The sequence below is a fragment of the Lethenteron reissneri genome, chromosome 15, assembly GCF_015708825.2.
Source record: "Lethenteron reissneri isolate LAM-NWPU_2019-01 chromosome 15, ASM1570882v1, whole genome shotgun sequence".
Taxonomy (NCBI): Eukaryota; Metazoa; Chordata; class Hyperoartia; order Petromyzontiformes; family Petromyzontidae; genus Lethenteron; species Lethenteron reissneri.
Genome location: NC_083793.1, coordinates 11,019,276 through 11,043,537, shown reverse-complemented (window position 1 = coordinate 11,043,537; position 24,262 = coordinate 11,019,276). Strand labels below are relative to the sequence as shown.

The 24,262-nt window shown below is 52.1% G+C and overlaps 1 protein-coding gene across 2 annotated transcripts; it reads right to left on the bottom strand.

The window, feature by feature from the left end:
• Positions 1–1,229: 1,229 nt before the first annotated feature.
• On the bottom strand, positions 1,230–24,067 carry LOC133342711 (uncharacterized). Of its 2 annotated transcripts, none has more exons than XM_061552044.1 (14): positions 23,369–24,067; positions 23,191–23,215; positions 22,764–22,886; positions 19,931–20,052; positions 13,833–13,941; positions 12,677–12,724; positions 11,691–11,947; positions 10,833–10,887; positions 9,895–10,073; positions 8,463–8,552; positions 7,004–7,064; positions 5,131–5,247; positions 4,267–4,821; positions 1,230–3,122 (listed from the first exon to the last, which is right to left on the bottom strand). In XM_061552044.1, the coding sequence occupies exons 1-14, from the start codon at positions 23,561–23,563 to the stop codon at positions 2,692–2,694; spliced, it is 2,367 nt and encodes a 788-aa protein (XP_061408028.1). In that variant the 5' UTR covers positions 23,564–24,067; the 3' UTR covers positions 1,230–2,691. The 2 variants fall into 2 exon arrangements, with proteins under 2 accessions (XP_061408028.1, XP_061408029.1); XM_061552045.1 differs by having other exon boundaries at positions 8,463–8,534.
• Between the last annotated feature and the right edge of the window lie 195 nt (positions 24,068–24,262).

The following is a 24,262-nucleotide window of genomic DNA, read 5'->3' as shown; positions in this document are numbered from 1 at the left end:
TCGATCCACCACTGAGGTAAGGTGGTCCAGTCCGATAGCTGCCGCCAATTCTCTTTGTCCAGCGATGCTGGTTCGTGGGTCTTTGGCGGGGCCTCCACCTCCGTGGGAAACTTGGCTGCCAACGAGGTCCGGTTCTAGCTCGCCATTTTCCGGGTCTCGAAACCCGTGACGTCATCACATCTATCCTTCTATTTAAGGAACAAAACAAGGGGTAATCTGCACAAATCTGGCTGTCGCCTGATGAAGCCATTTGTAATTACTGGCGAAACGTCGTCCTCAGATTGCAAATGTTGTGGATTTGCTCTCCAATACACCGGTGGGCTGTACGAGTAAAGACTTGGCATGTTCTGTTTCCGTGACAAACCTTACTAATTGGCTGTCGGGTGGTGGCGGGTTTAACGACACATTTATATTCACGCGATCTAACCCAAAAAAACGATATTATGTGTGTTTTGTGTTTGCCCGCAGGACTGTTTTGCCCATCAGACCATTCCTCTGCCAAGCGGGCACCTCTCTGAAGCCTTCTGGAATGTTTAAGAGCACCCTGGGGTGATCATACACACACGTACATTATGTAACATTATGTAACTACCTTATTTGTAAATTCAATACAAATCCTTAATTGGTACAATTGGTCATGGTTTTCAAATATCTACAATTATTGGTGTTCCTGGTGTGGAAACAGAAAAACTAACTCCAAAACATGCACAAATAAACACGACGAAGATGAATGGCAAAACAAAAACTCACCGGGCATGGCACGAACCAGGCCTTTACATGGGAACAGACAGGAGAAATAACCACGATGCATTCATTGTTTCTTAGTGAAGGCTACAACTTTCTGGGAGGCCCAACCAAGACACATTGTGAGTTGGTATCGCTCCTCTCTCCATCTGCCCCTCTTACTTTTACAAAGCCATGCCTATACTACCAGCTGTTCTTATACCCTGCCCACTGATCATAGGCCCCGCTCACCCATATAGCAGCAACACCGGAGGATGCAGAGAAAAATGCAGGTGACCACCAAGTAGAGAGAACACGCAAGCTCTAAATATACAACAGGCATCGCCAGTGTACATGGTTGAACCCACGCGATCCTGCATGCCAAGCGAGCAGGATAAAATCGCCTCGCCACCGTGATGCCACGAGTTTGAGTTACGGTGTACCGAACCTCACAAGATGCCCAGACTTCGCACCAGAGTTCCAAGAACACAGCGGCAGTCACGTCACACGTTTCTCCATCATCACTTTTATTTCAGATTCTAAATATGCAAAACGATTCCACGCTTAAGATGATACGTACTTTGCGTTGGGATGATACACAATATTTGCAAAGGAGTTTGCACGTTTAATTGCCAACAACAACCACCTATAATCACCCAAGACTTTAACAATTAACCTCTCGGTCGACTCGAGTCCCAATCCCCCATCTGGGATTGTGCCGTCACCATTGTGGAACCTCACCCCGATCTGGAAGAACGCCGGCGAAGAGAGTGGAACGACGCGGACGTCCAGAAATACCTCGTTCAAGACCAAAAAATCGCATGCCTGGCTTTGACATTCCTCAAATACCGCTGTAAACATCAACCACGTCAGAACATCAACAGGCTAATGCGCACATCTCCTTCATGAATGTAGCATTAAAGACACAACCCACAGGATTACAGCTGTGGCCATGCATTCTAAACTATGGACTGTAACGTAAACCACTGTCGTCTGCTCCTTCAACGGAAGAGGAGGTGGTACAGCAAAACTACACAAACTCGCTCTGCTGAGGCCCTCTCGTCATGGATGTCAGCAGACCTCGACATTGGCATTTAACTCCTGAACACATTGCCATCGTACACACGCATAGGTCAGAATATCGTCATATTGTTGCCTGTTGATTTTATCATTTCCTCACAAAACATTTGGAAAACGGCAATGATTAAAATTTACAATATTCAAGTTCTAATATAGTTATTACTCTTGAGCACCTTGCTTCATTCAGACTCGACGATTTCATCTAATCCCGCTCATTCACAAACGCTCATCTGTGGTTTAGCACCAGTTGTCACCATCCGCTCACGGTCATCGTCGACTAAAATATAAAAAAGAAAACACTGAGACGAATTTAGTTTTCGCCAATGTCTTCGATGCAGTTAATACTGGGCGGGTGTTGCGCATCCCCACTCACGGCGAGCGCCATTCACAACATTTCACAAACACCGCGTGAATAACTTAACCATTCACAGCCCCCTTGTCAATCCACTGCTGGATGAAAGCCTCCTCCCATTGCCGTGCTTTGCCATTTCGGTTTGTCTCACCGTGATGCCACCGCACTGGTGAAGCCCCATGGGCTTGCAATCCAGCAGAGGTCCTCTCCCGTTCGATGCGATCTCCAGATGTGGTGGTCTAAACGGTGGCAACGTTTCCTGAAATCACACCCTCCCCTCCACCCCTAACACTCCTCACCTCTGTCCATTCAGCCAGTCATGTGTGGTGGGGTAAAATGTGGGTACTCCTATTTCTTCCAGGACGTCTGGGCAGCATTAGAAGAGTAGGCCAAACACATTTTAGAGTGACTCTCTGGAGTTCTTCTAGTAGACGCTTTTCTGCCGGCAGTGGCATCACAGAGAAATTGTGGGGCTGCGCCTTTGCCTTTATCTAGTAAAAAAAAAATCTTCGTCCAAATGTCCGGGCAACTGGCCATCAGATGTCCGTCGTGACATCTCCTTGTCCCGCGTTGGTCACGCTGGACGCGAGCGAGCGTGGTGGCGCAGGGCCACCCCACACCCCTTCCCGCTCCTCGTCCGCGCCCAGCAGGTCCACGCGCTGCCTCGCGTCGTCCAGCTCCGAGAGCGTCGCCTCCAGGGCCTCCAGGGCCCTCGAGGCTTCCAGGTCCTCCCGGGGGTCCCAGGTCCCTCCCCGCTGAGTCCCCAACCCCTGGCCCCTGGGCGCCCCCCGCAGGAGCCTCGCGCACAGAGCGTCCAGGTCGCGCGGGAGCGAGAAGCAGGGCTGCGACCTCAGCGCGGGGGGCACGTCCCAGGGGCCCCCCGCGCCGCGTAGAAACGCCACCAGGACGCGTGGCCCCCCACCATAGTGGGGGGCACCCAGCAATAGCTCCAGGGTGGCGTCCATCACTGACATAAGGTGTGGGAGGTGAGGGGTGAATGGGGCAGAGGGGACAGGTAAGTGCGCACTTTGGGTCCCGTGTTTAACGTTTAGTTTGTTTGGATTTGTTACCCGGGTGGTTCCGTTTATCCGTGGTGCTGCGTGAATAGAACGAGCAGCGGCAGCAACATGAACATAGCAACATCGATGTTGCAGAAAGCGAGTGCAGAAGGGTCCTTGATGGATATTGCACAACTAGTAAATGAGGTGTTTAACGGTCGTAAACTGAAGTAAAACTAAACTATTTTTTATTTTACCAGGTAAGGCCCACTGAGCTATATAGCTCGTTTTCAGAAGCGAATGATAGCTCAACGAAGTGGCTTATCACATGGAAATATATAGAAGTCCACAACACATGTTTATAAATCTTGAGGGAAAAAGAAGACCCAAAGAGAAATCCACGCGACCATCAGGAGAACATGCAAAGTCCCAATATAGAGGCGTCAGGGCCGGGATCGAACCCATGACCTGTACATCAGGCGAGGTAGTTAACATCTCGCCACTGTGGCTCCCCATAAAGCGCACACCAGAACAATATGAGAGCAAGAGAAGCCAGACAAGTTACATGTGCAAGCAAGCTCTATATATCAGTGCAACTGTGATATAAAAACACGTAATTGCAGTGTTCACAGGGAGTCGTCCACAGGGGGTCATTTTCTGGGACGGGGTTGTAAGGTGGGACAAGCTTGAATGGGACTAAGGGATTTAATGGGACTAGGGGAGTTAATAGGACTAAGGGAGGCCAAGGTGCACTATCTCTAGGAAAATGTATGGCCCAGAGGGATAGATTGTGGGGGGGTCCCATACACTGGGGTATGATTTTGGGTCCCATTCGCAGGGGTATAATTAGGGGTCCTGTATGCTGGGGTACATGGTGTGGTCAAATAAATGTAACCGGGGGGGTGGGGGGGTGGTTTACGTTGGGGTATAATTGGGGCTCACGTATGCTGGGGTGATAATTTGGTATGAGGAGAGGGTTGGTCGATTGTAAGAACCGAAGAGCCGGAATGAATTTACAGCATAACTGAAGTGGGGGGCAGGAGCGGAGAGGCTTAAGTAACTTTGTGTGTGTGTAGTGTGTTGGTGTTGGTGGTGGGGAGGTTCCCATCTCACCGTCCCCTCTGGGCTCAGCCCCCGCACCCCGACCTCGCGTGCCCGGCGAGCAGATCACCAGCACGGTGGCGCGCATCTCCTCCTCGCTCCTCCTTCTCCTCCTCCACGACCACCACCACGGAGAGGAAGCAGATGACGACGATGACACCGACGGAGATAAGGGGGATGAGGATGCTATGGATAATGCAAATGGGAATGCTGTTGATGGGGATGATGGTGAGGACGTTGAGGAGGAGGGGGTAGTGGAGGAGACAACGGAGGTCAAGGAGGTGGCAACCCAGCGAGCTGGGCCCAGCTGGGCGAGGCGCACGCTCTCCCACGCGTCAAGCACCACGCGCAGCGCGTGGCCGCAGCGAGCGCGCAGCAGCCACGCCAGCTGCAGCACGGCCTGGTGAAGTATGGCCTGGTCGTGCGAGTGGACGATGAGGAGAGGCGGCCAGGGTAGTGGTGGCGGCGACGACAGTGGAGGTGACGGTGACAGTGGTAACGACGATGGCGGCGATGGCGTCGCGGTCGAAGAGCGGAGGAGCGGCGATTCCGTCATCGGTAATCCACCTGGCAGGGGATCAGACAATCAGTAATTGGTAGGGAAATCAATCACTCAAATCACTCAAATAATCGGATATCGCAGCTCAAGTGGTAAGTGGTGCAGGGTGTCGTGGTGGTGAGCGGTGTAGGGGGTAGTCGTGATGGTGAGCGGTGCAGGGTGTGTTAGTGGTGAGTGTTGCAGGGTGTGGTGGTGATGGTGCGTGGTGCATGGTGTGGTGGCGGTGAGCGGTACAGGGTGTGGTGGTCGTGGTGGTGAGTTGTGGCAAGTGATGGTGGTGAGTTGTTGGGAGTAGTGGTGAGTATGCCACCGCTCACCTTCACGTGCGTAGGACGTCTCTCTGTGCCGCGTTCCACGTGCAAACCGCACAGCGAGCAGCACCGCCCCGACGAGCGGGAGGAGGAGGAAGAGGAGCAGGAGGAACTGGAGGGATCCTAGAAGGGGCGTGGGGGGCGATGGGAGAGAGGCAAGAGGAGCGGCTTAGGAGCACAAACATTATGGACTCGACTCCCCAGCAACTTGGGATACATTTCTGAAAAGCTGCTAGGCTGGCTTGCAAGTAGGGACTATTGGCATAAGGCACTACCACTAGAGCACAAGGTATGCCTGATCCACAATAATCCTATATTATTGTGCGGGTGGGGGGGGTGGCACGTGCCCCCCCAATGATCCGATCGAAATCCCTCATTTCGATCGGATCATTGCGGTTTATTAGTAATAAATCAGCACTGCCACTGTGAACCATGTTATCACGTGTCAGGGACTCTATGAGATGATAGGACAATAGTCTGAGTCCATAATTGGCAATAAGTAACGGCAAACCAGTTATAAGTGACTCACAAAATTGTGTGCAGTAGCGTATACAGTCCACGACTTCCCTGAAGGCAAACACCTGCAGCGAGCGTGATGCCGATCACACACGGTTCGAATTAAACCCACGCGTCGAATAAAAAGCAAGGGACAAGTCCTTACTAACAACTCCAATCATTTTTCATTGCTGGAGGGGTTGCCTCCCTCCCTACCTGAAAATCCTGGCTCTGCCATTGCCCCCACCCACTAATCCGTTCAACCACCGACTCATGTGAGCGTGGAGCCGCCCTGCAGCTGCGGGTGGCTGTCGGGACCAGACGGGGGCGCTGCACGCGCGCGTGGCCGTGGAACGGGGCGGCTGCGCCAGAGGTCACAAACAAGTTTTGATTCCTTACCCGTACCCGGCCGCACCAGGGTCGCAAACGGGTACCCGTACCCGGCCGTACCCGTACCCTACCCGTACCCGGCCGTACCCTACCCGTGCCCGGCCGGGTACGGGTATCGGGTACCTGATTGCGACCTCTGGGATGAAGCCATGTTGCAGGCGCGGGTGGGTTGATTCTAGGAACTTGAATTGTGAGAAGAGACAAGACGTTGGGAAATGAGTGACAAACGGTGACTCACCAGTGACTCACGGTCTACCCGTACCCGGCCGCACCAGGGTCGCAAACGGGTACCCGTACCTGTACCCGGCCGGGTACGGGTAGCCGGGTATCGGGTAGGGTACGGGTATCGGGTACCCGGTTGCGACCTCTGGGCTGCGCGCGTGAGGGGCTCGAGTTGGTTTGGGTTAGGTCGAAAGCAGCGGTGGGGAACCTTGTTGCTGCCAAGGGACATTTGGATATTTATAAAATCATTCGCGGGCCATACTAAATTATCACCTTAAAAATTAGCCCGTTATATTTGGTCAAACATTTAATTAAATCGCCCCCTAATGTGATGGCTGGAACTGCTTCTCTTTGGCGAGGCGTGTGATGTTAGCTGGTATTGATGATGTTGCTACTCGCAACTGCTTTTCCAGGTTTGCTCCTAGATTTATTGAATTTCGAGTCCCGCCTGCGGTTGCCTTGACAGGGACACACCAAAGGATTTCTCGGGGCCTTATACGGCCCGCGGGCCGGACGTTCCCCACCCCTGGTCTAAAGACTCGCATCTGGCGGGCAAGTTGGTTTTGAGCCAGGGGTACAGCTCGTGCTAGTCTCTGGATGACGAGGTTTTTGGCTTGGGGTAGAACCAGTGCTAAGTTTGCTCTTCCCGCCACACCACTTGCCCCTTCCCGGCCATATTTGTGATGCAGGTTTTGTCCTCTGTTCCGTGAAGGTGTTCATTGCGAGTCTGTGGCACGGCGTGCGGTGAGGTTGCCGCTGCGCACTCCGGCACCTGCAGGCGTGGAGATGCAGTCCGTGTGGCTCAGCACCCGGTACTCGCTGGTGCTCCACACCTAAGCCACACACACACGAGCGGTCACCGATGGGCCATGATGGGCCGTGATGGCTCGTGAAAACCCACGATGGATAGAGATGGGTCGTACTAGTTCAGGGGTCGGCAACAAAATAGTTCGAGAGCTGCATTTCACGCAGAAAGAGCCACTTGTACACTTAACACAACAGCAGCAGGTACACAGCAGATGACGCCACACATTCTGACTTAAATAAACAAAATAGGTGATCGAATCAACTGCGTCTATTTAGGTGTTTTTTCCCCTGTGTTATACTTTACCAATGCGGCATGTCTGTTGTACATTTTGTTGTCACCAAGACGCTGATATTGCATCTGCAGTGCTAATACTCACGCGATCCGGGGGAGAAATAACCACGTGATCCCAGGTTACTGTTTAGATGACGTCACCAAGGAAAAGAAAGAGAAGGCGGGGCGTGAGGGAGAAGGCGGGGCGTGATAGAGGGAACGCCCAGGAGGAGAACAATGACGTCACCAGATGAGGCGGGGCGCTTCCTGGTGGGATCTGGAGTGGAGCGGGGTCCGATTTACGACGGGGTCTCCAGGAATGCATTTCAACGTCATAAAAGCGAGGGGAGACCGCCTGTGCCACGTTTTCGAGCGTAAAGAACTGAATTATCTCAATTCAGTTTTTAAAAAATGGCTGCCCGCAATGTGGCAGCCACAGAGCTGCAAGGGGTCAGTCAAAGAGCCACCGCATGCGGCTCCGGAGCCGCAGGCTGCCGGCCCCTGTACTAGTTCATGATGGTGTGTGATGGGTCACAATGGTTTGAGATTGGCCCTAATAGTCAATTGATGGCTATGGATATTGATGGTGATCTGTGATTATTGATGATGGCCCTTGCTCGCTCATGATAGCCTACGAGATTCCACAATGGCTCATGTTTCTGCACGCACAAAGATCCCCCATATAGCCTAACAGACTGTTGAGGCAAGTGCTGTTAGCTAGCATCTCGGTGTTGATTTCGAACCCTGCACCAGGAACTAATTTAAGGCCGAGTCGCCTTAGGGGAGGCCCATGACCAGTTCAAATAATCGGCAACGTTACTGGTTGTGAGTGGGAATCAAACTCGGGTGGCCAGGTTAGCAGAGAAGTACACTTAACCACTACACTACCACCGCCCACTTCTCTATGCACAAAGACAAAGATCCCCCATATAGCCTTAACAAACTGTTAGGGCAAGTGCTGTTAGCGAGCACCTATGAAGGCCGGCACGGCACACGAGGGAGTAGATGGCCAACACCACGTTCAGCCGCCTCGGTCTCTTCAGTGGTGATGTTGGGGCTAATTCGACCTTCATAGGGCACCGCGCTAACCACTATACTACCGCTCCCCACTTATCCACGCACACGCAAATTAATGCGCGTGCAGGTGTGTTACCTGCACGCACACGGCCCCGTGGTGCAGAGCGTCGATCATGGGCTGCGTCAGCTCAAAGGTCACGGGGAAACTCTGGCAGACAGGGTGACACTGGGTCATACAGGGTAATTGAGTGTGTGAGTGAGCGGGTGAGTGAGTTCGTGAATGAGCAAGTAAGTAAATGAGTGAGTGAGGAAGTGGGTAGGTAGGTCAATGAGTGAGTGAATGAATGATCAATTAATTTAGTGAGTGTAAGTGAATGTAAAAGATGAGCGAGCATATGAGCCAGTGTATAACTGAGTGAGTGTAAGAGTGAGCGGGTGTATCAGTGAGCGAGTGTGTGAGTGAGTGTATGAGTGTGTTTATCAGTGAGCGAGTGTGTGAGTGAGTGTATGAGTGGGTGTGTGAGTGAGTGTGTGAGTGAGTGAGTGTAAGAGTGAGCGAGTGTATCAGTGAGCGAGTGTGTGAGTGAGTGTGTGTATGAGTTACGGGGAGCGATAGTGTAGCGGTTAGCGCGCTGCGCTATGAACCCGGCGACCCGAGTTCGATTCCCGCTCACGGCCAACACCAGTGACGATTATCTGAACCCGTCCCGGGCCTCCCCTAGGTCGACTCAGCCTCAAATGAGTACCTGGTGTGGTGTGTAAACATAGCCACTAGGGAGACAAAGGCGGTCGGGCGTGGTGCTGGCCACCCACCCCCTCGTGTACCGTTCTGGCCTTCATAGGTGCTCGCTAACAGCACTTGCCCCTACAGTCTATTAAGGCTATACGGGGGATCTTTATCTTTGTATGAGTGAGTGAGTGTAAGAGTGAACGAGTGTGTGAGTGAGTGAGCCAGTGTACGAGTGAGTCGGTGTACAAGTGAGCGAGGCTATGAGTGAGTGAGTGTGTAAACGAGTGAGTGTGTAAACGAGTGTACACGTGAATGTATAAGTGAGTGAGTGCACGAGTGAGCGGGTGTATGAGTGAGTGAGTGTGTAAACGAGTGAGTGTACACGTGAATGTATAAGTGAGTGAGTGCACGAGTGAGCGGGTGTATGAGTGAGCAGCTGTACAATTGAGCCGCTGTACGAGCGAGCCGGAGTATGAGTGAGTGAGTGTATGAGTGAGTGAGTGTACGAATGAGCGGGTGTACGAACCAGCCTGTGTATGAGTGAGTCACTGAACAAGTGAGCCGCTATAAGAGTGAGCCGCTGTACGAGTGAGTCGGTGTACAAGTGAGCGAGGCTATGAGTGAGTGAGTGTAGAAGTCAGGGTGTAAACGAATGAGTGTGTAAACGAGTGTACGCGTGAATGTATAAGTGAGTGAGTGCATTAGCGAGCCGGAGTATGAGTGAGTGAGTGTATGAGTAAGTGAGTTAGTGTATGAGCCAGCCTGTGTACGAGTGAGCCACTGAACAAGTGAGCCGCTGTAAGAGTGAGCCGCTGTACGAGTGAGTCGGTGCGTGCACCTCGACGCTGAGCTCCAGTGTGTCGGCGAGCGCCGTGCGCGCGTTGCCCTCCTCCTGCGTGCCGCGCGCGTAGAGCGACGCGAGCACGAGCAGCGCGCAGCCGCCCGGCTCCACGGCCACGCGCGCGTGCAGCGCGCCCCCCTCTGGCCCCGACAGCCACACCCGCAGCTGCAGGGCGGCTGAGCGAGGGTCAGCAGGGAGACGACACTCGCTCAGACAAGTGGGCGGGTGAACGGATTAGTGGGTGAGTAAATGGATTAGTGGGTGGTTGAACGGATTAGTTCATGGGTGAATGGATTAGTGGGTGAATGGATTCGTATATGCGTGAACCGAGTAGTGGGTTGTTGAATGGATTAGTTCATGGGTGAATGGATCAGTGGGTGGGTGAATGGATCAGTGGGTAAATTAATGGATTCGTGGATGGTTGAATGCATTAGTGGTTGGGTCAATGGACTAGTTGATGGTTGAATGGATGATTGGGTGGATGGATGAGTGGGTGGCTGGGTGAATGGATGGGCGGGTGGGTGAATGAGTGTAGTGAATGGATGGATTAGTGATTGAGTGGATGATCGATTTAATGTTCCACAGGTGAGAGGGTGTCTGGGAGGACAAAGTTGTTAGTGGGTAAGTGAGGTGGGTAAGTGAGGTGGGTTCGTGAGTGAACGGGAGTGTGAGTGCATGGGTGGGGGTGTGACAAGGTGGATGGGTCAGGGGGTGATCGATTGTATGGTCAGTAGGTTATTGAGTGGGTGAGTGGCTGAGTTACTAAGTGTTCAGGTAAGTGAATGCATGGGTGAGTGAGTAGTTGAGTGTATGGATAGGTAGCTGAAGTAGGTGGATAGGAGGGTTGGGGTGTGGGTTAGTGAGTGAATAGATGGGTGGGTAGCTGCGCACGTTGGTGGGTGAGTGGGTGAGGTGCGCTGTGATGCGGCGCTCACTGTCCATGAAGGGGCACACCTGCACTCGCTCCTGGGCGTGTGCCAGTAAGAACACCTGGGGGGTAGAGGAGTGAGGTGGGGGGGAGGAGGCAGCGAAAAACATGAGATCCGAGGAATTAACAATTACAGACCAGCAGAGGAACCGCGGTGCTAATCAAACTAAAACTAAAATTTTTTATTTTAACAGGTAAGGCCCACTGAGCTATTTAACTCTTTTTCCAAAGCGAGCTAGCCACAAATGATAGCTCAACAAAGTGGCTTATCACGTGAAAATTTACATAAGCCAAATAATATGAATGCGTGTTGATTCTGACAGAAAGTTGGGGCAAGTGCACGTAACCGGCATTTATGAAGGTTGGCTAACATGGTACTCCAGGGGGTGGGTGGCCAGCAACACATGCCTGGCCACCGCCGTCTCCCCAGTGCTAATGTTTACACATGCATCAGGTATTCATCCCCTGTTAAGTCTTAACAGAATGTTGGGGTAAGTACTGAGAGCAAGTATCACCTATGAAGGTCCACACACACACACAAAGATCCCCGGTATAGCCTTAATAGACTGTTGGGGCGTGTACTGTTAGCAAGCACCTACGAAGGCCGGGACAACAGACGAGGGGGTGGGTGGCCAGCACCACGCTGGCCGCCTTTATCTCCCCAGTGGTAATGTTTACATATCTCACCAGGTACTTATTTGAGGCTGAGTCGACCTAGGGGAGGCCCAGGACCGGTTCAGATAATCGTCACCGATGTTGGCCGTGTGCGGGAATCGAACTCGGGTTGCCGGGTTCGTAGCCCAGCACGCGAACCACGAAACCACCGCTCACCCCACTGTCAATTATCCTTCCCACACACACGAACCTGCACACACACGCAGGGCAGCCTGGGCACTTGTGTGAGCACGGCACCCCCCTCCTCCCCCTCCTCCCCCTCCTCCACGCTGAGCTGCTCCAGCTCCCAGGAGCAGGCGCCCCCCGTGGCACTCCGCTGGCACGCGCGCACCACCCAGCGCCCTCGCCGTGGCGCCACCACTCCCATCGGGCGAGGCCCACGTGCGAAGCTCACGTTCAGCCCCTGGTCCCCCACGGGGAGGACTCCCACCTGCAGCTCCGTCTCACCTGGGGGGGGAGCACGGGGAGCACGGGGAGTGGGGAATGGATCGGCAATTTAGGAGCTGGTGTATCTACAGCAGAGGGTCGACAACCAACACAACGAGGAGAGCCGTTTTTGCTTGAAATTTGGTTAAAAAATATATATATATTTCAAGAGCCACAATGCACGTGAATACAAGACAGTCCCTAAAAATAACGTCACGAAACAGTCCTTAATGAGCCACATGTGGCTCCGGAGCTGCAGGTTTGCCGATCCCTGCCCATAGTAAACTGGACTTCCATGGTGAACTGGACTTCCATAGTCAGGGGTTGGCAACCAAAATAACAAACCCATTTTTTTTCGAATTTCAAGAGCAGTACTGCAGGCCTTAAAGAGCCACCGCATGCGGCTCCAGAGCCGACCCCTGGTTTCGAGAAACGAGTGGGGTGGGGAGGTCTTCTGGCAGGGGCGAGAGTGATGGGGGGGGGGGGGCAGAGGACGTCTCTGTGAGTCGTGAAGTCCACGTACCAGCTGGCGGTTAGGAGTCGTTATTCCGAAAGCGGATGAGGTCGCGCAAAAGCTGATAGCTCGGCTATGGAGCCAACCACCTTGAGCCACGGTGGTACCAGATCGTACCATGACGAAGTATATCGCGGCAGCCCTAGCTCGGAGAGTGGGCGTGCCAGTACCCGTTGTGAGTCTGTGCCATTGTGGATCAGCGGGCACGGGGGGCAGGCGGGCGGGAGGGAGCTCACCGTGGCAGCTCCACGTGGCGCCCCTGGCTACCTCCTCTTCATGGCAACCTGCGGCAAGGGGCGGGGCAGCGGCGTGCGGTTAGCTTGTGTACAACCACATCAGTGGCGGCTCCTGCTAAATCTCTCAGGGGGGGGGGGGCAAATGTCTGGTTGATTGATAAGGATAAGGTCCACCCATGCAATGGATAAATTAACAGCTTTAGCATGTAAAGGCAACTTCACTACTTTAATATTAATGAAAAATAAAGTGACTCTTACAATACATCTCCTTGTTTGTTTCTATACTCACTATTATTACAATCCACTCAGTTTTTTTTATTAAAGATTCCACTAGGTGGCGACAAATAATTTTGTTGGATGAAACGTGCTTACGTATGATGACGTAAGCACGTTAGTGCGAGCCCTGCCGGAAGCCATAGAGAATGCATTGGAGCGCCCGCCGTTCGATAAAAAACATCTTTGAATGTACGTCTATGGGAACAATCTGGGCGATTCTCAGCCGGAGTGAAATCGCCCAAAAAAAGGCGGTACTCCACAGAACGTGACATGACGCTGATTGGACTATATCCAGAGGCACAGTAACGGCTAGCGTGACTCTGTGGTTGAATGAGATTTTGAATGTGATTGAAAAAGTCCCTTTCACACTTTGGTGGTGCGTCGCCCAATCGCCCTAATGAAGAAACCGCCCCTGAACCACATCATCATCGTCATCATCAGCCACGATCTATCCACTGCTGGGTAAAGTCTTTCCCATTCTGTCGCCATCTCTCGTGGTCGACCCAGCACCTGCGCACGACATGAGCTGATTTCATCGCTCCAACGCCTTTCGAATGACTTCCATTCTTTTTCTGCAACTCCATAATTAGTGTTGGCCATCGACTATCGTCCCTTCTAGCTGTGCCGTGTCCTGCTCAATCCCACTCACTTGTTTTAACAGTGTGACTGATGTCATCCCACGTGCGTTCTACAATCAACGCATTCGCAATGCAATCCCAGGCAAGCATTCGTATCCCCGCGCTTCTTTAAAAAAAAATCCCAATTTTGTTCGTGCATTTCTGAGCCGCGTGTCAAGAGCGGGTGGCACGTGATGTGCACCCGCACAGCCAGTGGTCACCGCGGCGAGGCTGTGCACAGCGTAGCAGCGTGCGGGCGGTACCGGGAGCAGTGTAGAACACGGACGCCGCTTCGCTGCCCCCCGGGAGGCTGTACACGTTCACGAGCACCGCCTCGCCGGGCGACACGCACGCGCACGCCTGCACTCGCCACTGCGGCACAACAACAACAACAACCGCCGCCGGTCAACAATAAGCAGCGGTGACATCGCCACGTGAAGTATTGAAGACCCGCTGGCTGGAGTCATGGGACAGACCCATGTGGCATGGGTTGACTGAGATGACCGGCAAATGCACCAACTATGCTCCTCACAGTGCTAACTCTGCATCTTAGCCATCTGGCGCTCCACTCATTGTTGTGAGCGTCATTCGTCTGCCCTTTGAGGGAAGCCCTTCGGCCAGTAGTGGCACGAGCCACTACGGCGACGGTGCTCGTGTGCGACGATGGGGATAATTTCCCATTAAACTCGTGTACACGAACATGCCAATCTCTCCCTTTAACGCCGCTGCTGTGCGTGCGGGACGCCTTTCCATCTCTGACCCCGCCGACTTACCCTTGGGTGACACCCACCTCAAACCTCTATATAACCTCTTGTTGCAGCAGCTCTTTCCTGTTCAGCAGTTCTACTGCTGTATTTTTTCACCTGATGATGATTGCTTGTGTTGCGAGTGAAACGTCGTGATTTATTATTTACTTTTCTACCTACGTGAATTTACCGAAAGAACCAAAGAGTATGGATTCCTGCAGTCACGAAAACTTCAAATCAAGAGAGTACCATTCTTGTTCAGCTGTCACCTTGTATTTGCTCACAGGAACACACCAAGGGAGTGGGGTGATGCAATTAGCGAGACGCCGTGGCATAGTGGGGCTCCAGCGACCGAGTGCCGTGCACAGTTTTTTTTGTCAACCCACTGCTGGACGAGGGGCTCCACCAACACACCTTCAGGGATATATCTCCTGCCATACTTCACCACACCGGTCAGTGTGAATTGAAGGTAGGAGGAGGAGTGCGGGATGGCCACGAACTTTCCTGCACTGCCCTCTACTGCAGACAATGTCTACGACACGTGTTTTATGCATGGTGACGGTCGCCCATGCAAGGCGTATCCAGCCTTACAATTTTGCTTAGCTTCCGAGATCGGACGAAATTGCGTGCGCTCCAGTTGATTTGGCCACAGGCACCAGTGCTCTAGTAAATGTTTAAATTCTGGAGTTGAATTCACAAAGCCTCCTCTAATGCAGGGGTTCATCTGTGCTTTGTGTCCGAGAGCAACCAGTGACAAAGACGTGAACCCAGGAGAAGCAGGATCCACCCAGGGGCAGCGATACATTCATATCGGTTAATATTCCAGAAAACAAATGTCATGCTTCAAAAACAAATGCCGTGTTTCATGTTGACACCGGCACGAGAAGAACAGGCGATGGCAACAATACACAAATCGCATTCCAAGTGAACAGGGCCGTGCGGCAGACACGTTGCAGAAGTCGTTTAGACTACAGTAGTGTTTCCAAACTTGTGGGTCATGGACCAATATTGGTCTGCGGCTCCATGCGAAGTGGTCTGTGAGACTGTTGCAGATTCTACGATATTCTTTCCACAAAGATCGAGATGGGACCATGGCCAAAAGCCATTGATGCCACCTCCACGACACCTCCTTGCCGAGGCGTTTTACCCGCAGGCCAGGTTCTGCAGCTGCTGTGCAGTCGACACGCGGTGACCTCCGTGGTCTGCCCTGACAATATCTCACCATTTGGTCTTAGACCCACACAGTGACCCTTAGGCTCACAGAGACCCATAGGCTCACACAGAGACCCACAAGCTGACACAGAGACTGCCAGGTTCACACAGAGACCCACAGACTCATACAGAGACCCACAGACTCACACAAAGCCCCACAGGCTCACAGAGACCCACGGACTCACACAGACACCCATACATTTACACACAGACCCAGAGATCTGCCACATAAGACTCCTGGAGACCACTCCAATGCCCCTCTCGACAATCGGCCCTCCCCCATCCTGCATACGCGTGGTCCCATCCAGCGCGACCGCTCTTGCCTGATAAAATCAGCAGCATTTTCCGCACCAAGTTTTCTTACCGACTGTCTCACAAAACGTCAACTATTTCCCTGCCCATTGCACAACTGTCTAGACTGTATTAATGACCTAATCAATACAGCGGCTGGGCACCGTCTGAATAAGATAACTGCCGGCATCGGTTACTGATGCCATATGATTGGAGAATGATCGTCTACGAGAGTCTGACGATGATCCGCGTGGGGCCCCAGACGGGGTCGGGCACTATTCCGTTTAGGCCACAGCGCTCGCGCGTGCCCAGTGACGCGGTCGCGCAGGCAAGCGCCCTCCATCTCTTTGCTGTGGGGATAAGGACGGGAGGGGTGACCTGCGCAATGCCGACATGCCACCGCTCGGTCGCCGAGTGCGTGAACGCGTGCGCGCATTTATTTTCTAGATCCGACGCTGTCTGTGAATGGTGAGAAAATCCATCGAAACAAGGAGAACGTAGTGTGGAGGCTGAAACTGAACAGGAATAAAGATTTTTGATTTAAAGCTTTCGTGACTGCAAGGATTCATATTCTGGGCAATCATCATCAGGTAGGTTTCACACCTGATGATGGTGGGTTTCACACCTGATGATGATTGCTTGTGTTGCAATCGAAACGTCGTGAGAATTTTATTGTTTTATTTGTATTATTTTATTATTTCCCTTCTACGTGACTTTACCGAAAGAACCAAGAACATGAATAAAGATGTGCGGAGTGTGATCGCTTCTCTGCTGCCCGACGGAGCGACCAGATATTCGACCCTTCTTGAAAGTTGGTGGTCCAAACAATATCACGGCCCAAACAATCCACATTCAGCGCTCTTTGGAGATGGTGGTCTATGTATGTATCATGTTGAACTTCTTTCGCAACGTACATACACAACAGTGGTCATCGGAGGTACACGCAATGTATAGGGTCACGTGCTATGCATGTGGGGCAAGTGGTTGGGAGCAATGTCTTCCTGACGTGTGCGAGTAGCACAGCTCTGCGTGGTGATTTTGCTCTTGAGTTGGTGGTCTAGGCAAGGCTGACAGTGTCGCACACGCAATGTGGTGGCCACGTGCCACTCAAGCAGGGCGAGTGGATTGGGAGCAGCATAACTCTGCGTATCGCTTTCTACGTGGACGCTTTTTGTAAAGAGAGGAAGTCGTCGGGAATGTTGTGTAAAGCAGAGGGGTGAATAATTCGCCTATCAGATGATCACCCCAGTTGTTGGACTGCTTTGCACAACCGCGAGAACAGGAGACACGATAAGAGACAATATTTTTAGTATTTTCGTGAGCCGGTTTCACACACGCAGGTGGCGTTCGTGACACTGAGACAACACAAGCTGTGGCTCACGCGAGAGTTGGGCTGCTGTCGTGATGCTCGATACAATCTCCAGAGAAAACAATTGTCAACATTTTGCTTGCTTTTCAACATTCCTCCCTCCTCCTCTGCTTTTTGATGAAACATCAAATCAATTGGGACATGGGCTCGTGATGTGTAACAACTTGATTTAATTGGCTCTGAACTAAAAATAAGTAATTTTTTTATTTTACCAGGTAAGGCCCTCTGAGCTATTACAGTTCTTTTTCAGAAGCAACCTGGCCCAAATGATAGCTCAACGAATTGGCTTATAATGTGGACATTTATAACAACAGCAAAATACTCTAAACGCGTGTCTCTAAACAGCTCTGTCGGGTAGCGAAGGGTACAACTGAACATTGGCATTATACCTATACAATGATATAACCCAAAATAAACTAGTTACGAAGAACGCTGTGGCGTTTAAAGGCTTAAACAATATTATTTTGTGACAGTGTCTTGGCAATGGCACACAAGCACAGCTAACTAAAACTCAAAACATTCATCAACAACACCGTGGCCCTATAAATAATTTATAAATCATTTATAAATAAACAAACATCTCGGGCAATGGGCCTTCTTCAGAGACACTGATGGAGAAACTTGTTATCAACGCAGTCTCCAGGAGTTGAGTCCACGTTGATCTGAAGAAATATAGGACTAGATCGCCCAAGGGATTTCTGAGGATGATTTGAGATTTAAGGGCATAAACCCAAGGGAGCTAAGGGATAGAGCGAGTCTGAGAGCGCATCCACTGAGGAGATGGAGCGATGATTTTGGTTCATGTGCAAAGCGCTAGGTAGATTATTATTACATTGCAGCATCGTGATGGGTAGTGGCGGCTTGGGGAGGACTTCGACCCGTAGTGGATTGTCTACGGCTGCTGCTGCTCCTGATGAAACTCAAGGGAGAGATGTAGCATTGATGTTGAATGTGGGCATTTATAGTGTCAAGATCTCCATGCTCTCGTGACGCCAGTCACAAGGCCATTCCACTGACGCCACTTTCCTACACGAGATCAGCGAACACCTTTCTCCGCTCCTCTCACTCCCAGCTCTCCGCTGCTCGTGACACCAGACACCACTCACTCCATCCTCTCCAAGCACACCTTCGTGGCTACGTTGGCATCCCTTAAATGTCTCCCAGTGGCACTCTCGCCTCTCACACCGCTCGTTCCATGCCTCCGTGCGAAGGCCGTTTAACTCCTCACGAGACCCTGTGCCGTGGAGACCCCAGAGGCTGCATCGAGGGGCCTGCTGCGCTTCCCAGGAGATCTCCTCCCGCTCGGCAAAACCATCTCCAGTTTAAACATTGACCGTGACTCTCTGTGCTGATGACACCGGGCTCTGCATCGCCACTGACGCCATAACAATACCTGCCATTCACCACCAAGTAACGGTGACGTCACCACAGTGCCTGTGCCAGGCCAGGTGCACTTTAAGAGCATGTAAAGTGTCGAAGGCTCACTGACAGGAGGTAACAGGACACACCCGGGTGCCATGGGTTGACTGACTGGCAGATGCACCAGCTGTGTCCCCTACTGTGCCAACGTGCTGCATTTTAGCCACCCGGCACTCCACTCGTTGTTGTAAGTGTCGCTCCTCTACCCTCCGTTGTTGCTGGAGGGCGACTGCCTCTAACTGGACAGTAGCGTCACCCTTCAAGAGCATCCTCCATGAACCCAGCCTCACCATCCACTCTCACATCGTCGTGGATTGGTTCAAACTTCCACCAGGTAGCTGTTACCAAAACAGACGTCCTGCCCATCAGGGAAAACGTCCACTCTCAATAGCTCCAGTTTGAGTATCCAATCCTCAACTAAGATCTGCCACTGGTAAGAAGTGTGAGAGACATTCAAACTGCTATTGGTGCTGAGCTCCCGTATCCTGTCCCCTCAGCTACAGCCCCTCCGCACAGCTACACTCAGCCTCCCCGTGTCCCCTCAGCTACAGCTCCTCCACACAGCTACACTCAGCCTCCCCGTGTCCTCTCAGCTACAGCTCTTCCACACAGCTACACTCAGCCTCCCCGTGTCCCCTCAGCTACAGCTCCTCCACACAGCTACACTCAGCCTCCCCGTGTCCTCTCAGCTACAGCTCTTCCACACAGCTACACTCAGCCTCCCCGTGTCCCCTCAGCTACAGCTCCTCCACACAGCTACACTCAGCCTCCCCGTGTCCTCTCAGCTACAGCTCTTCCACACAGCTACACTCAGCCTCCCCGTGTCCTCTCAGCTACAGCTCTTCCACACAGCTACACTCAGCCTCACCGTGTCAGCTACAGCTCCTCCACACAGCTACACTCAGCCTCCCCGTGTCCCCTGGGCTACAGCTCCTCCACACAGCTACACTCAGCCTCCCCGTGTCCCCTGGGCTACAGCTCCTCCACACAGCTACACTCAGCCTCCCCGTGTCCTCTCAGCTACAGCTCCTCCACACAGCTACACTCAGCCTCCCCGTGTTCCCTCAGCTACAGCTCCTCCACACAGCTACACTCAGCCTCCCCGTGTCAGCTACAGCTCCTCCACACAGCTACACTCAGCCTCCTGTGTCCCCTCAGCTACAGCTCCTCCACACAGCTACACTCAGCCTCCCTTTGTCCCTTCAGCTACAGCTCCTCCACACAGCTACACTCAGCCTCCCCGTGTCAGCTACAGCTCCTCCACACAGCTACACTCAGCCTCCCCGTGTCCCCTCAGCTACAGCTCCTCCGCACAGCTACTCACCTTGTGGCCCCGGGGGTGGCGCGGGGTGGGCACGGGGTGGCGCAGCAGCAGCAGGGTGCACTCCCTGTGCAGGTCGGTGAACACCAGCTCCACGCGCCAGCCCTGCAGCACGAGGGTGCTCGCTTCAACGACACCAACAACAACAACATCATCATCATCACGGTCCATCATAATCATTATGGTCATATCGTCATCATTGTCATCGTCAACGTTGTCACGACAATATTCATCGACAGCATCATTGTAGGGTTATTGTCATCAGTCAGCATAATACAGTCATGTCAGTAACTATGATTTTAACCATTATCATTACCATCATTTTCACCATCACTGTCATAATTAATGTAATCAAAATACAGTATTCATGACGATAATTAGTATTGTCATCTCACTCATCATCCTTGCCATAATTATACTGGTCATCCTCATCATCAGCCTCCATCATAATCTTTATCATCATCAATCTGCCACCATCATCATCATCTTCATCATTATATTTGTCAACATCATTGTCATTGTCAGCGTCATTATCACCACCACCACCACAAAGAATCCAGTTCTACCACTTCAGCCAGACTATCTTTATCTCATCTCCGTCAGCTGTTGTGATCAGAAGAACAACATTCTATTGTCCGTGGGATGTCTGCCAAGACATGGACAGGGCCTAGGGTCTGAAGTTATTTCAACTCTGGTTTTTCGGTAAAGTCACGTAGGTAAAAAATTAAAATAAATTAAATCACGACGTTTCGGGCGCAACACAAGCGTCCTTCAGATGGGGACAACTTAGTGAAAGAACACTGCTTAAGTGATTTCATTTATTAAACGTATTTACCTACGTGACTTTACCGAAAAAAAACAAAGAGTATGAATCCTTGCAGTCACGAAAACTTCAAATCTAGAAGTTATTTCAACTGTCATCCATTTACCTAGGAGAAACCGAGTCCCAAGACTCATTGTCAGCAGGGTGTTGCTACATCGGGATGTTTTGGACAATTCCGTGGGCGAGAAAGTGGCTTCACTTGGGAGTCACCGAGGTACTCATAATTAGAATGCTGCAGAGTTGATCGTCGATTATCCAGCTGCTTTCAACATGATCCGGCAGTCCCGGGCCGATCCGGCAAAACCGTTCCAAAGGCCGTAACGAGTCCGGCTGTCGGCACCGCGTGCGTGACAAAGCGAGTAGCTCTAGGCTTGAATTCAGAGCTAAATATTGTATACGCTACATTATACACTACATACAACTTAAACAATGAAAACACTGCACCACACACATCACCCCGTGATGCAGAGTGGTAGTACAGTAAGTGCAGTAACCGTTTACAGGACATGTATTTTTGTCTATTTGTACGTTTATTTATGCGAATTTCACGTAGTAAACCAATGTAAAACACAAAAATACAACATCGATGATCTGTATTTATTTATACTGCAGGAGGAATCCGAAGAGCTATACAACTCTTGTTCACAGATGTCCAGTAGGGGCGGGTCAGAACGTGACAACAACAAGCAGAACAAAAACACGACACGAGTGTAAAGTGTAGGAAAGTAAACAAATCGTTACAAAACTGATACAAATAAAACCAAACTACATGTTTAATCTTACCAAGGAAAAGGTAAACAACCCGTTACAAATTGTTATACAAATAAAACCAAACTACATGTTTAATCTTACCAAGGAAAGGTAAACAACCCGTTACAAATTTTGATACAAATAAAACCACACTATATGTTTAATCTTACCAAGGAAAGGTAAACAACCAGTTACAAATGTTATACAAATAAAACCACACTACATGTTTAATCTTACCAAGGAAAGGTAAACAACCCGTTACAAATTTTGATACAAATAAAACCACACTATATGTTTAATCTTACCAAGGAAAGGTAAACAACCAGTTACAAATTTTATACAAATAAAACCACACTACATGTTTAATCTTACCAAGGAAAGGTAAACAACCCGTTACAAATTTTGATACAAATAAAACCACACTATTTTTTGTTTTATCTTACCAGGTAAATCCCACCAATGATCCATTCGCCACTCTTTCATCAACGACCTGACCACCATCAATCACAATCTCAACTAAGTGGCTTTAACCATCGTGCCGAACGCCACAGCGGCAAAGCCATCTGAGCAATCCCCTGGGGAGAAAAGCCCACCTCGCAGTGTTTGAGGGAGGTGGTAACGCTCAAAGTGGTCCACACGAGACCCACTCACTTACTCTTTGGTTCTTTCGGTAAAGTCAAGTAGATATAAGATAAATAACGGTTCGGGGGCAACACAAGCGACTGCTCGCAGTCTGCCGCAATCTGCTTCAGCAGCAGACCATGCTTTTCCACCTGACGACGGACGCTTGTGTTGCGCCCGAAACGTCGTGATTTATTTTATACCTACGTGACTTTACCGAAAGAACCAAAGAGTATGGATTCCTGCAGTCACGAAAGCTTCAAAAAATCAAGACCCACTCATTTGCTTTGGTTGCCCTGACATCTCACAGCCCACGGGTGTGATTTCTCGACAGACTCGTCAAATCTCCCCGTGATCCACCAGCCCCTGGGCCGGTGACGACGCCTCACCACAAGGAGGTGGCAACCCTGCCGCGGCATCTCTTTAAAGTCTTCCCGGGGACATTACGAGTCATGGTTTTTTTGTTTTCAACTGCGTAAGTAGAAGTAGTAGTCATCATAACGGGAGTTTACGCCACTCAAGCCCACGAATTCACGAGCAACTATCCCTTCATTGGGCATCGTGATTGAGTACCCAGTGCAGTTCTATATTCTTCCCGCGACATGTCCCAGTTTGTTGAGCCTCAGGAGGTGTCAACCCTACCGTCGGGGCTCACGGCCCAGCTGATGTTGAGGAGGAGGCGGCCCTCGTGGAACGAGGAGGAGACGAGGAGGTCCCGGGGGGAGGCGGGAGCTCGCCACGCAGGTAAAGGTGAGTCGCAGGCTCCTGGAGGACACGCCACACGCCACACACCACACCGTCCCGTGCCATGCCACAGCGTGCAGTGCCACACCACACCACATCGCCCCGTGCCACAGCACAGCGTGCAGTCATCCACACCACGTAAACGCGCCGCTTCAAGGCCACCCCACACGCGCGCCACTCTTACCTCACCACACCAAAGTGAACCATCCCACGCGCCTCACCATATAACTCCACACCGCACCGCATCACATCACATCACCGCGTTTGCTTCACACGCATCGAAAGCCCGCACACACACACACACGGGGGTCGCACCTGGCCTCACCTGGTCGCGCAGTGCAGTTGAGCTCCTGAGCACAAATACAAGACACACAGAGAGAGAGACGCACACGGACACACGTCCCCATTAGAACTCGACGCACGGCCGTGCAGGACCCCCTTGAAGGGGAACGCAACGATTGGCGGGCGGTGAGGAGGACGCGGAAGATTTGGGGGTCTCTCACCGAATCCCAGCACCAGGGGGGTCGCGGACAGAGAGATCCTCCTGACAGCGCGGTGGAGGCGATGGCTCCCAGTGGCACAACGGAGACGCACAGACAACACATCCTCTGGCGGAGCAGCAACAGCAGCAGCAGCAGCGGCGGCAGCAGCAGCAGCAGCGGGTGGTTACTGCTCCACACGGCCACTCCGGGGCCCATCAGCTCGTGTCCTTCATGCCCCGGCGCCCTGCAGAGGAGGCTCCCGCCTCCGTGTCTTGAAGCAGAGGGGGGGGGGGGTTGAGCAGAAGGTCCGCTAGGAGATTGACGGAGGCACGGTGATGGGCAGGGGTGGGGGGTGGTTGCGGGGGGAACTGGACGGTCAGGGATGAACAGGGAGCTGCAGGGGATGAGCAGAGTGGTTAAGCGATGCACAGAGGCAGCACGCAGAGAGAGCTAGAGGGAGACTGGCAGTCGCAGCGGTGAGCGGTGAGCTGCGGGGAGGCGCAGGTGAGAAGACCCCGGCACCAGCGGTGCAGGAGGCGCCAGTGGAGATGCAGGGAACACGAGAGCGCCTCTCTCCCCTCGCCGTTCCTCGCGTCAAGCAGCCTGGCCCCTCCGGTTATTCCTGTTCGCTTCGCGATCTGCTCTCTTGCTCGGCCCGCATCGAGCCAGCCAGCGAGACCCCGGCTGCTGTGAAGCACACGCGACTCCTGAGCGGCGTGGGTGGTGGTGGTGGTGGGGGGGGGGGTGGAGGCCGTCTGTTGTTGTGGTCAGGCGGTGAACCTGCGGTGGTGGTGATGGTGGGAGGAGCAGGAGGCGAGGTTGAGATTGGGAGCAGAGCGGTGAAACACCGCGTGTTGAGGGATGGAGGGGGGGGAGATGCGGGGTGATGGGGTTGGTGGTGGCGGCTATCTCATT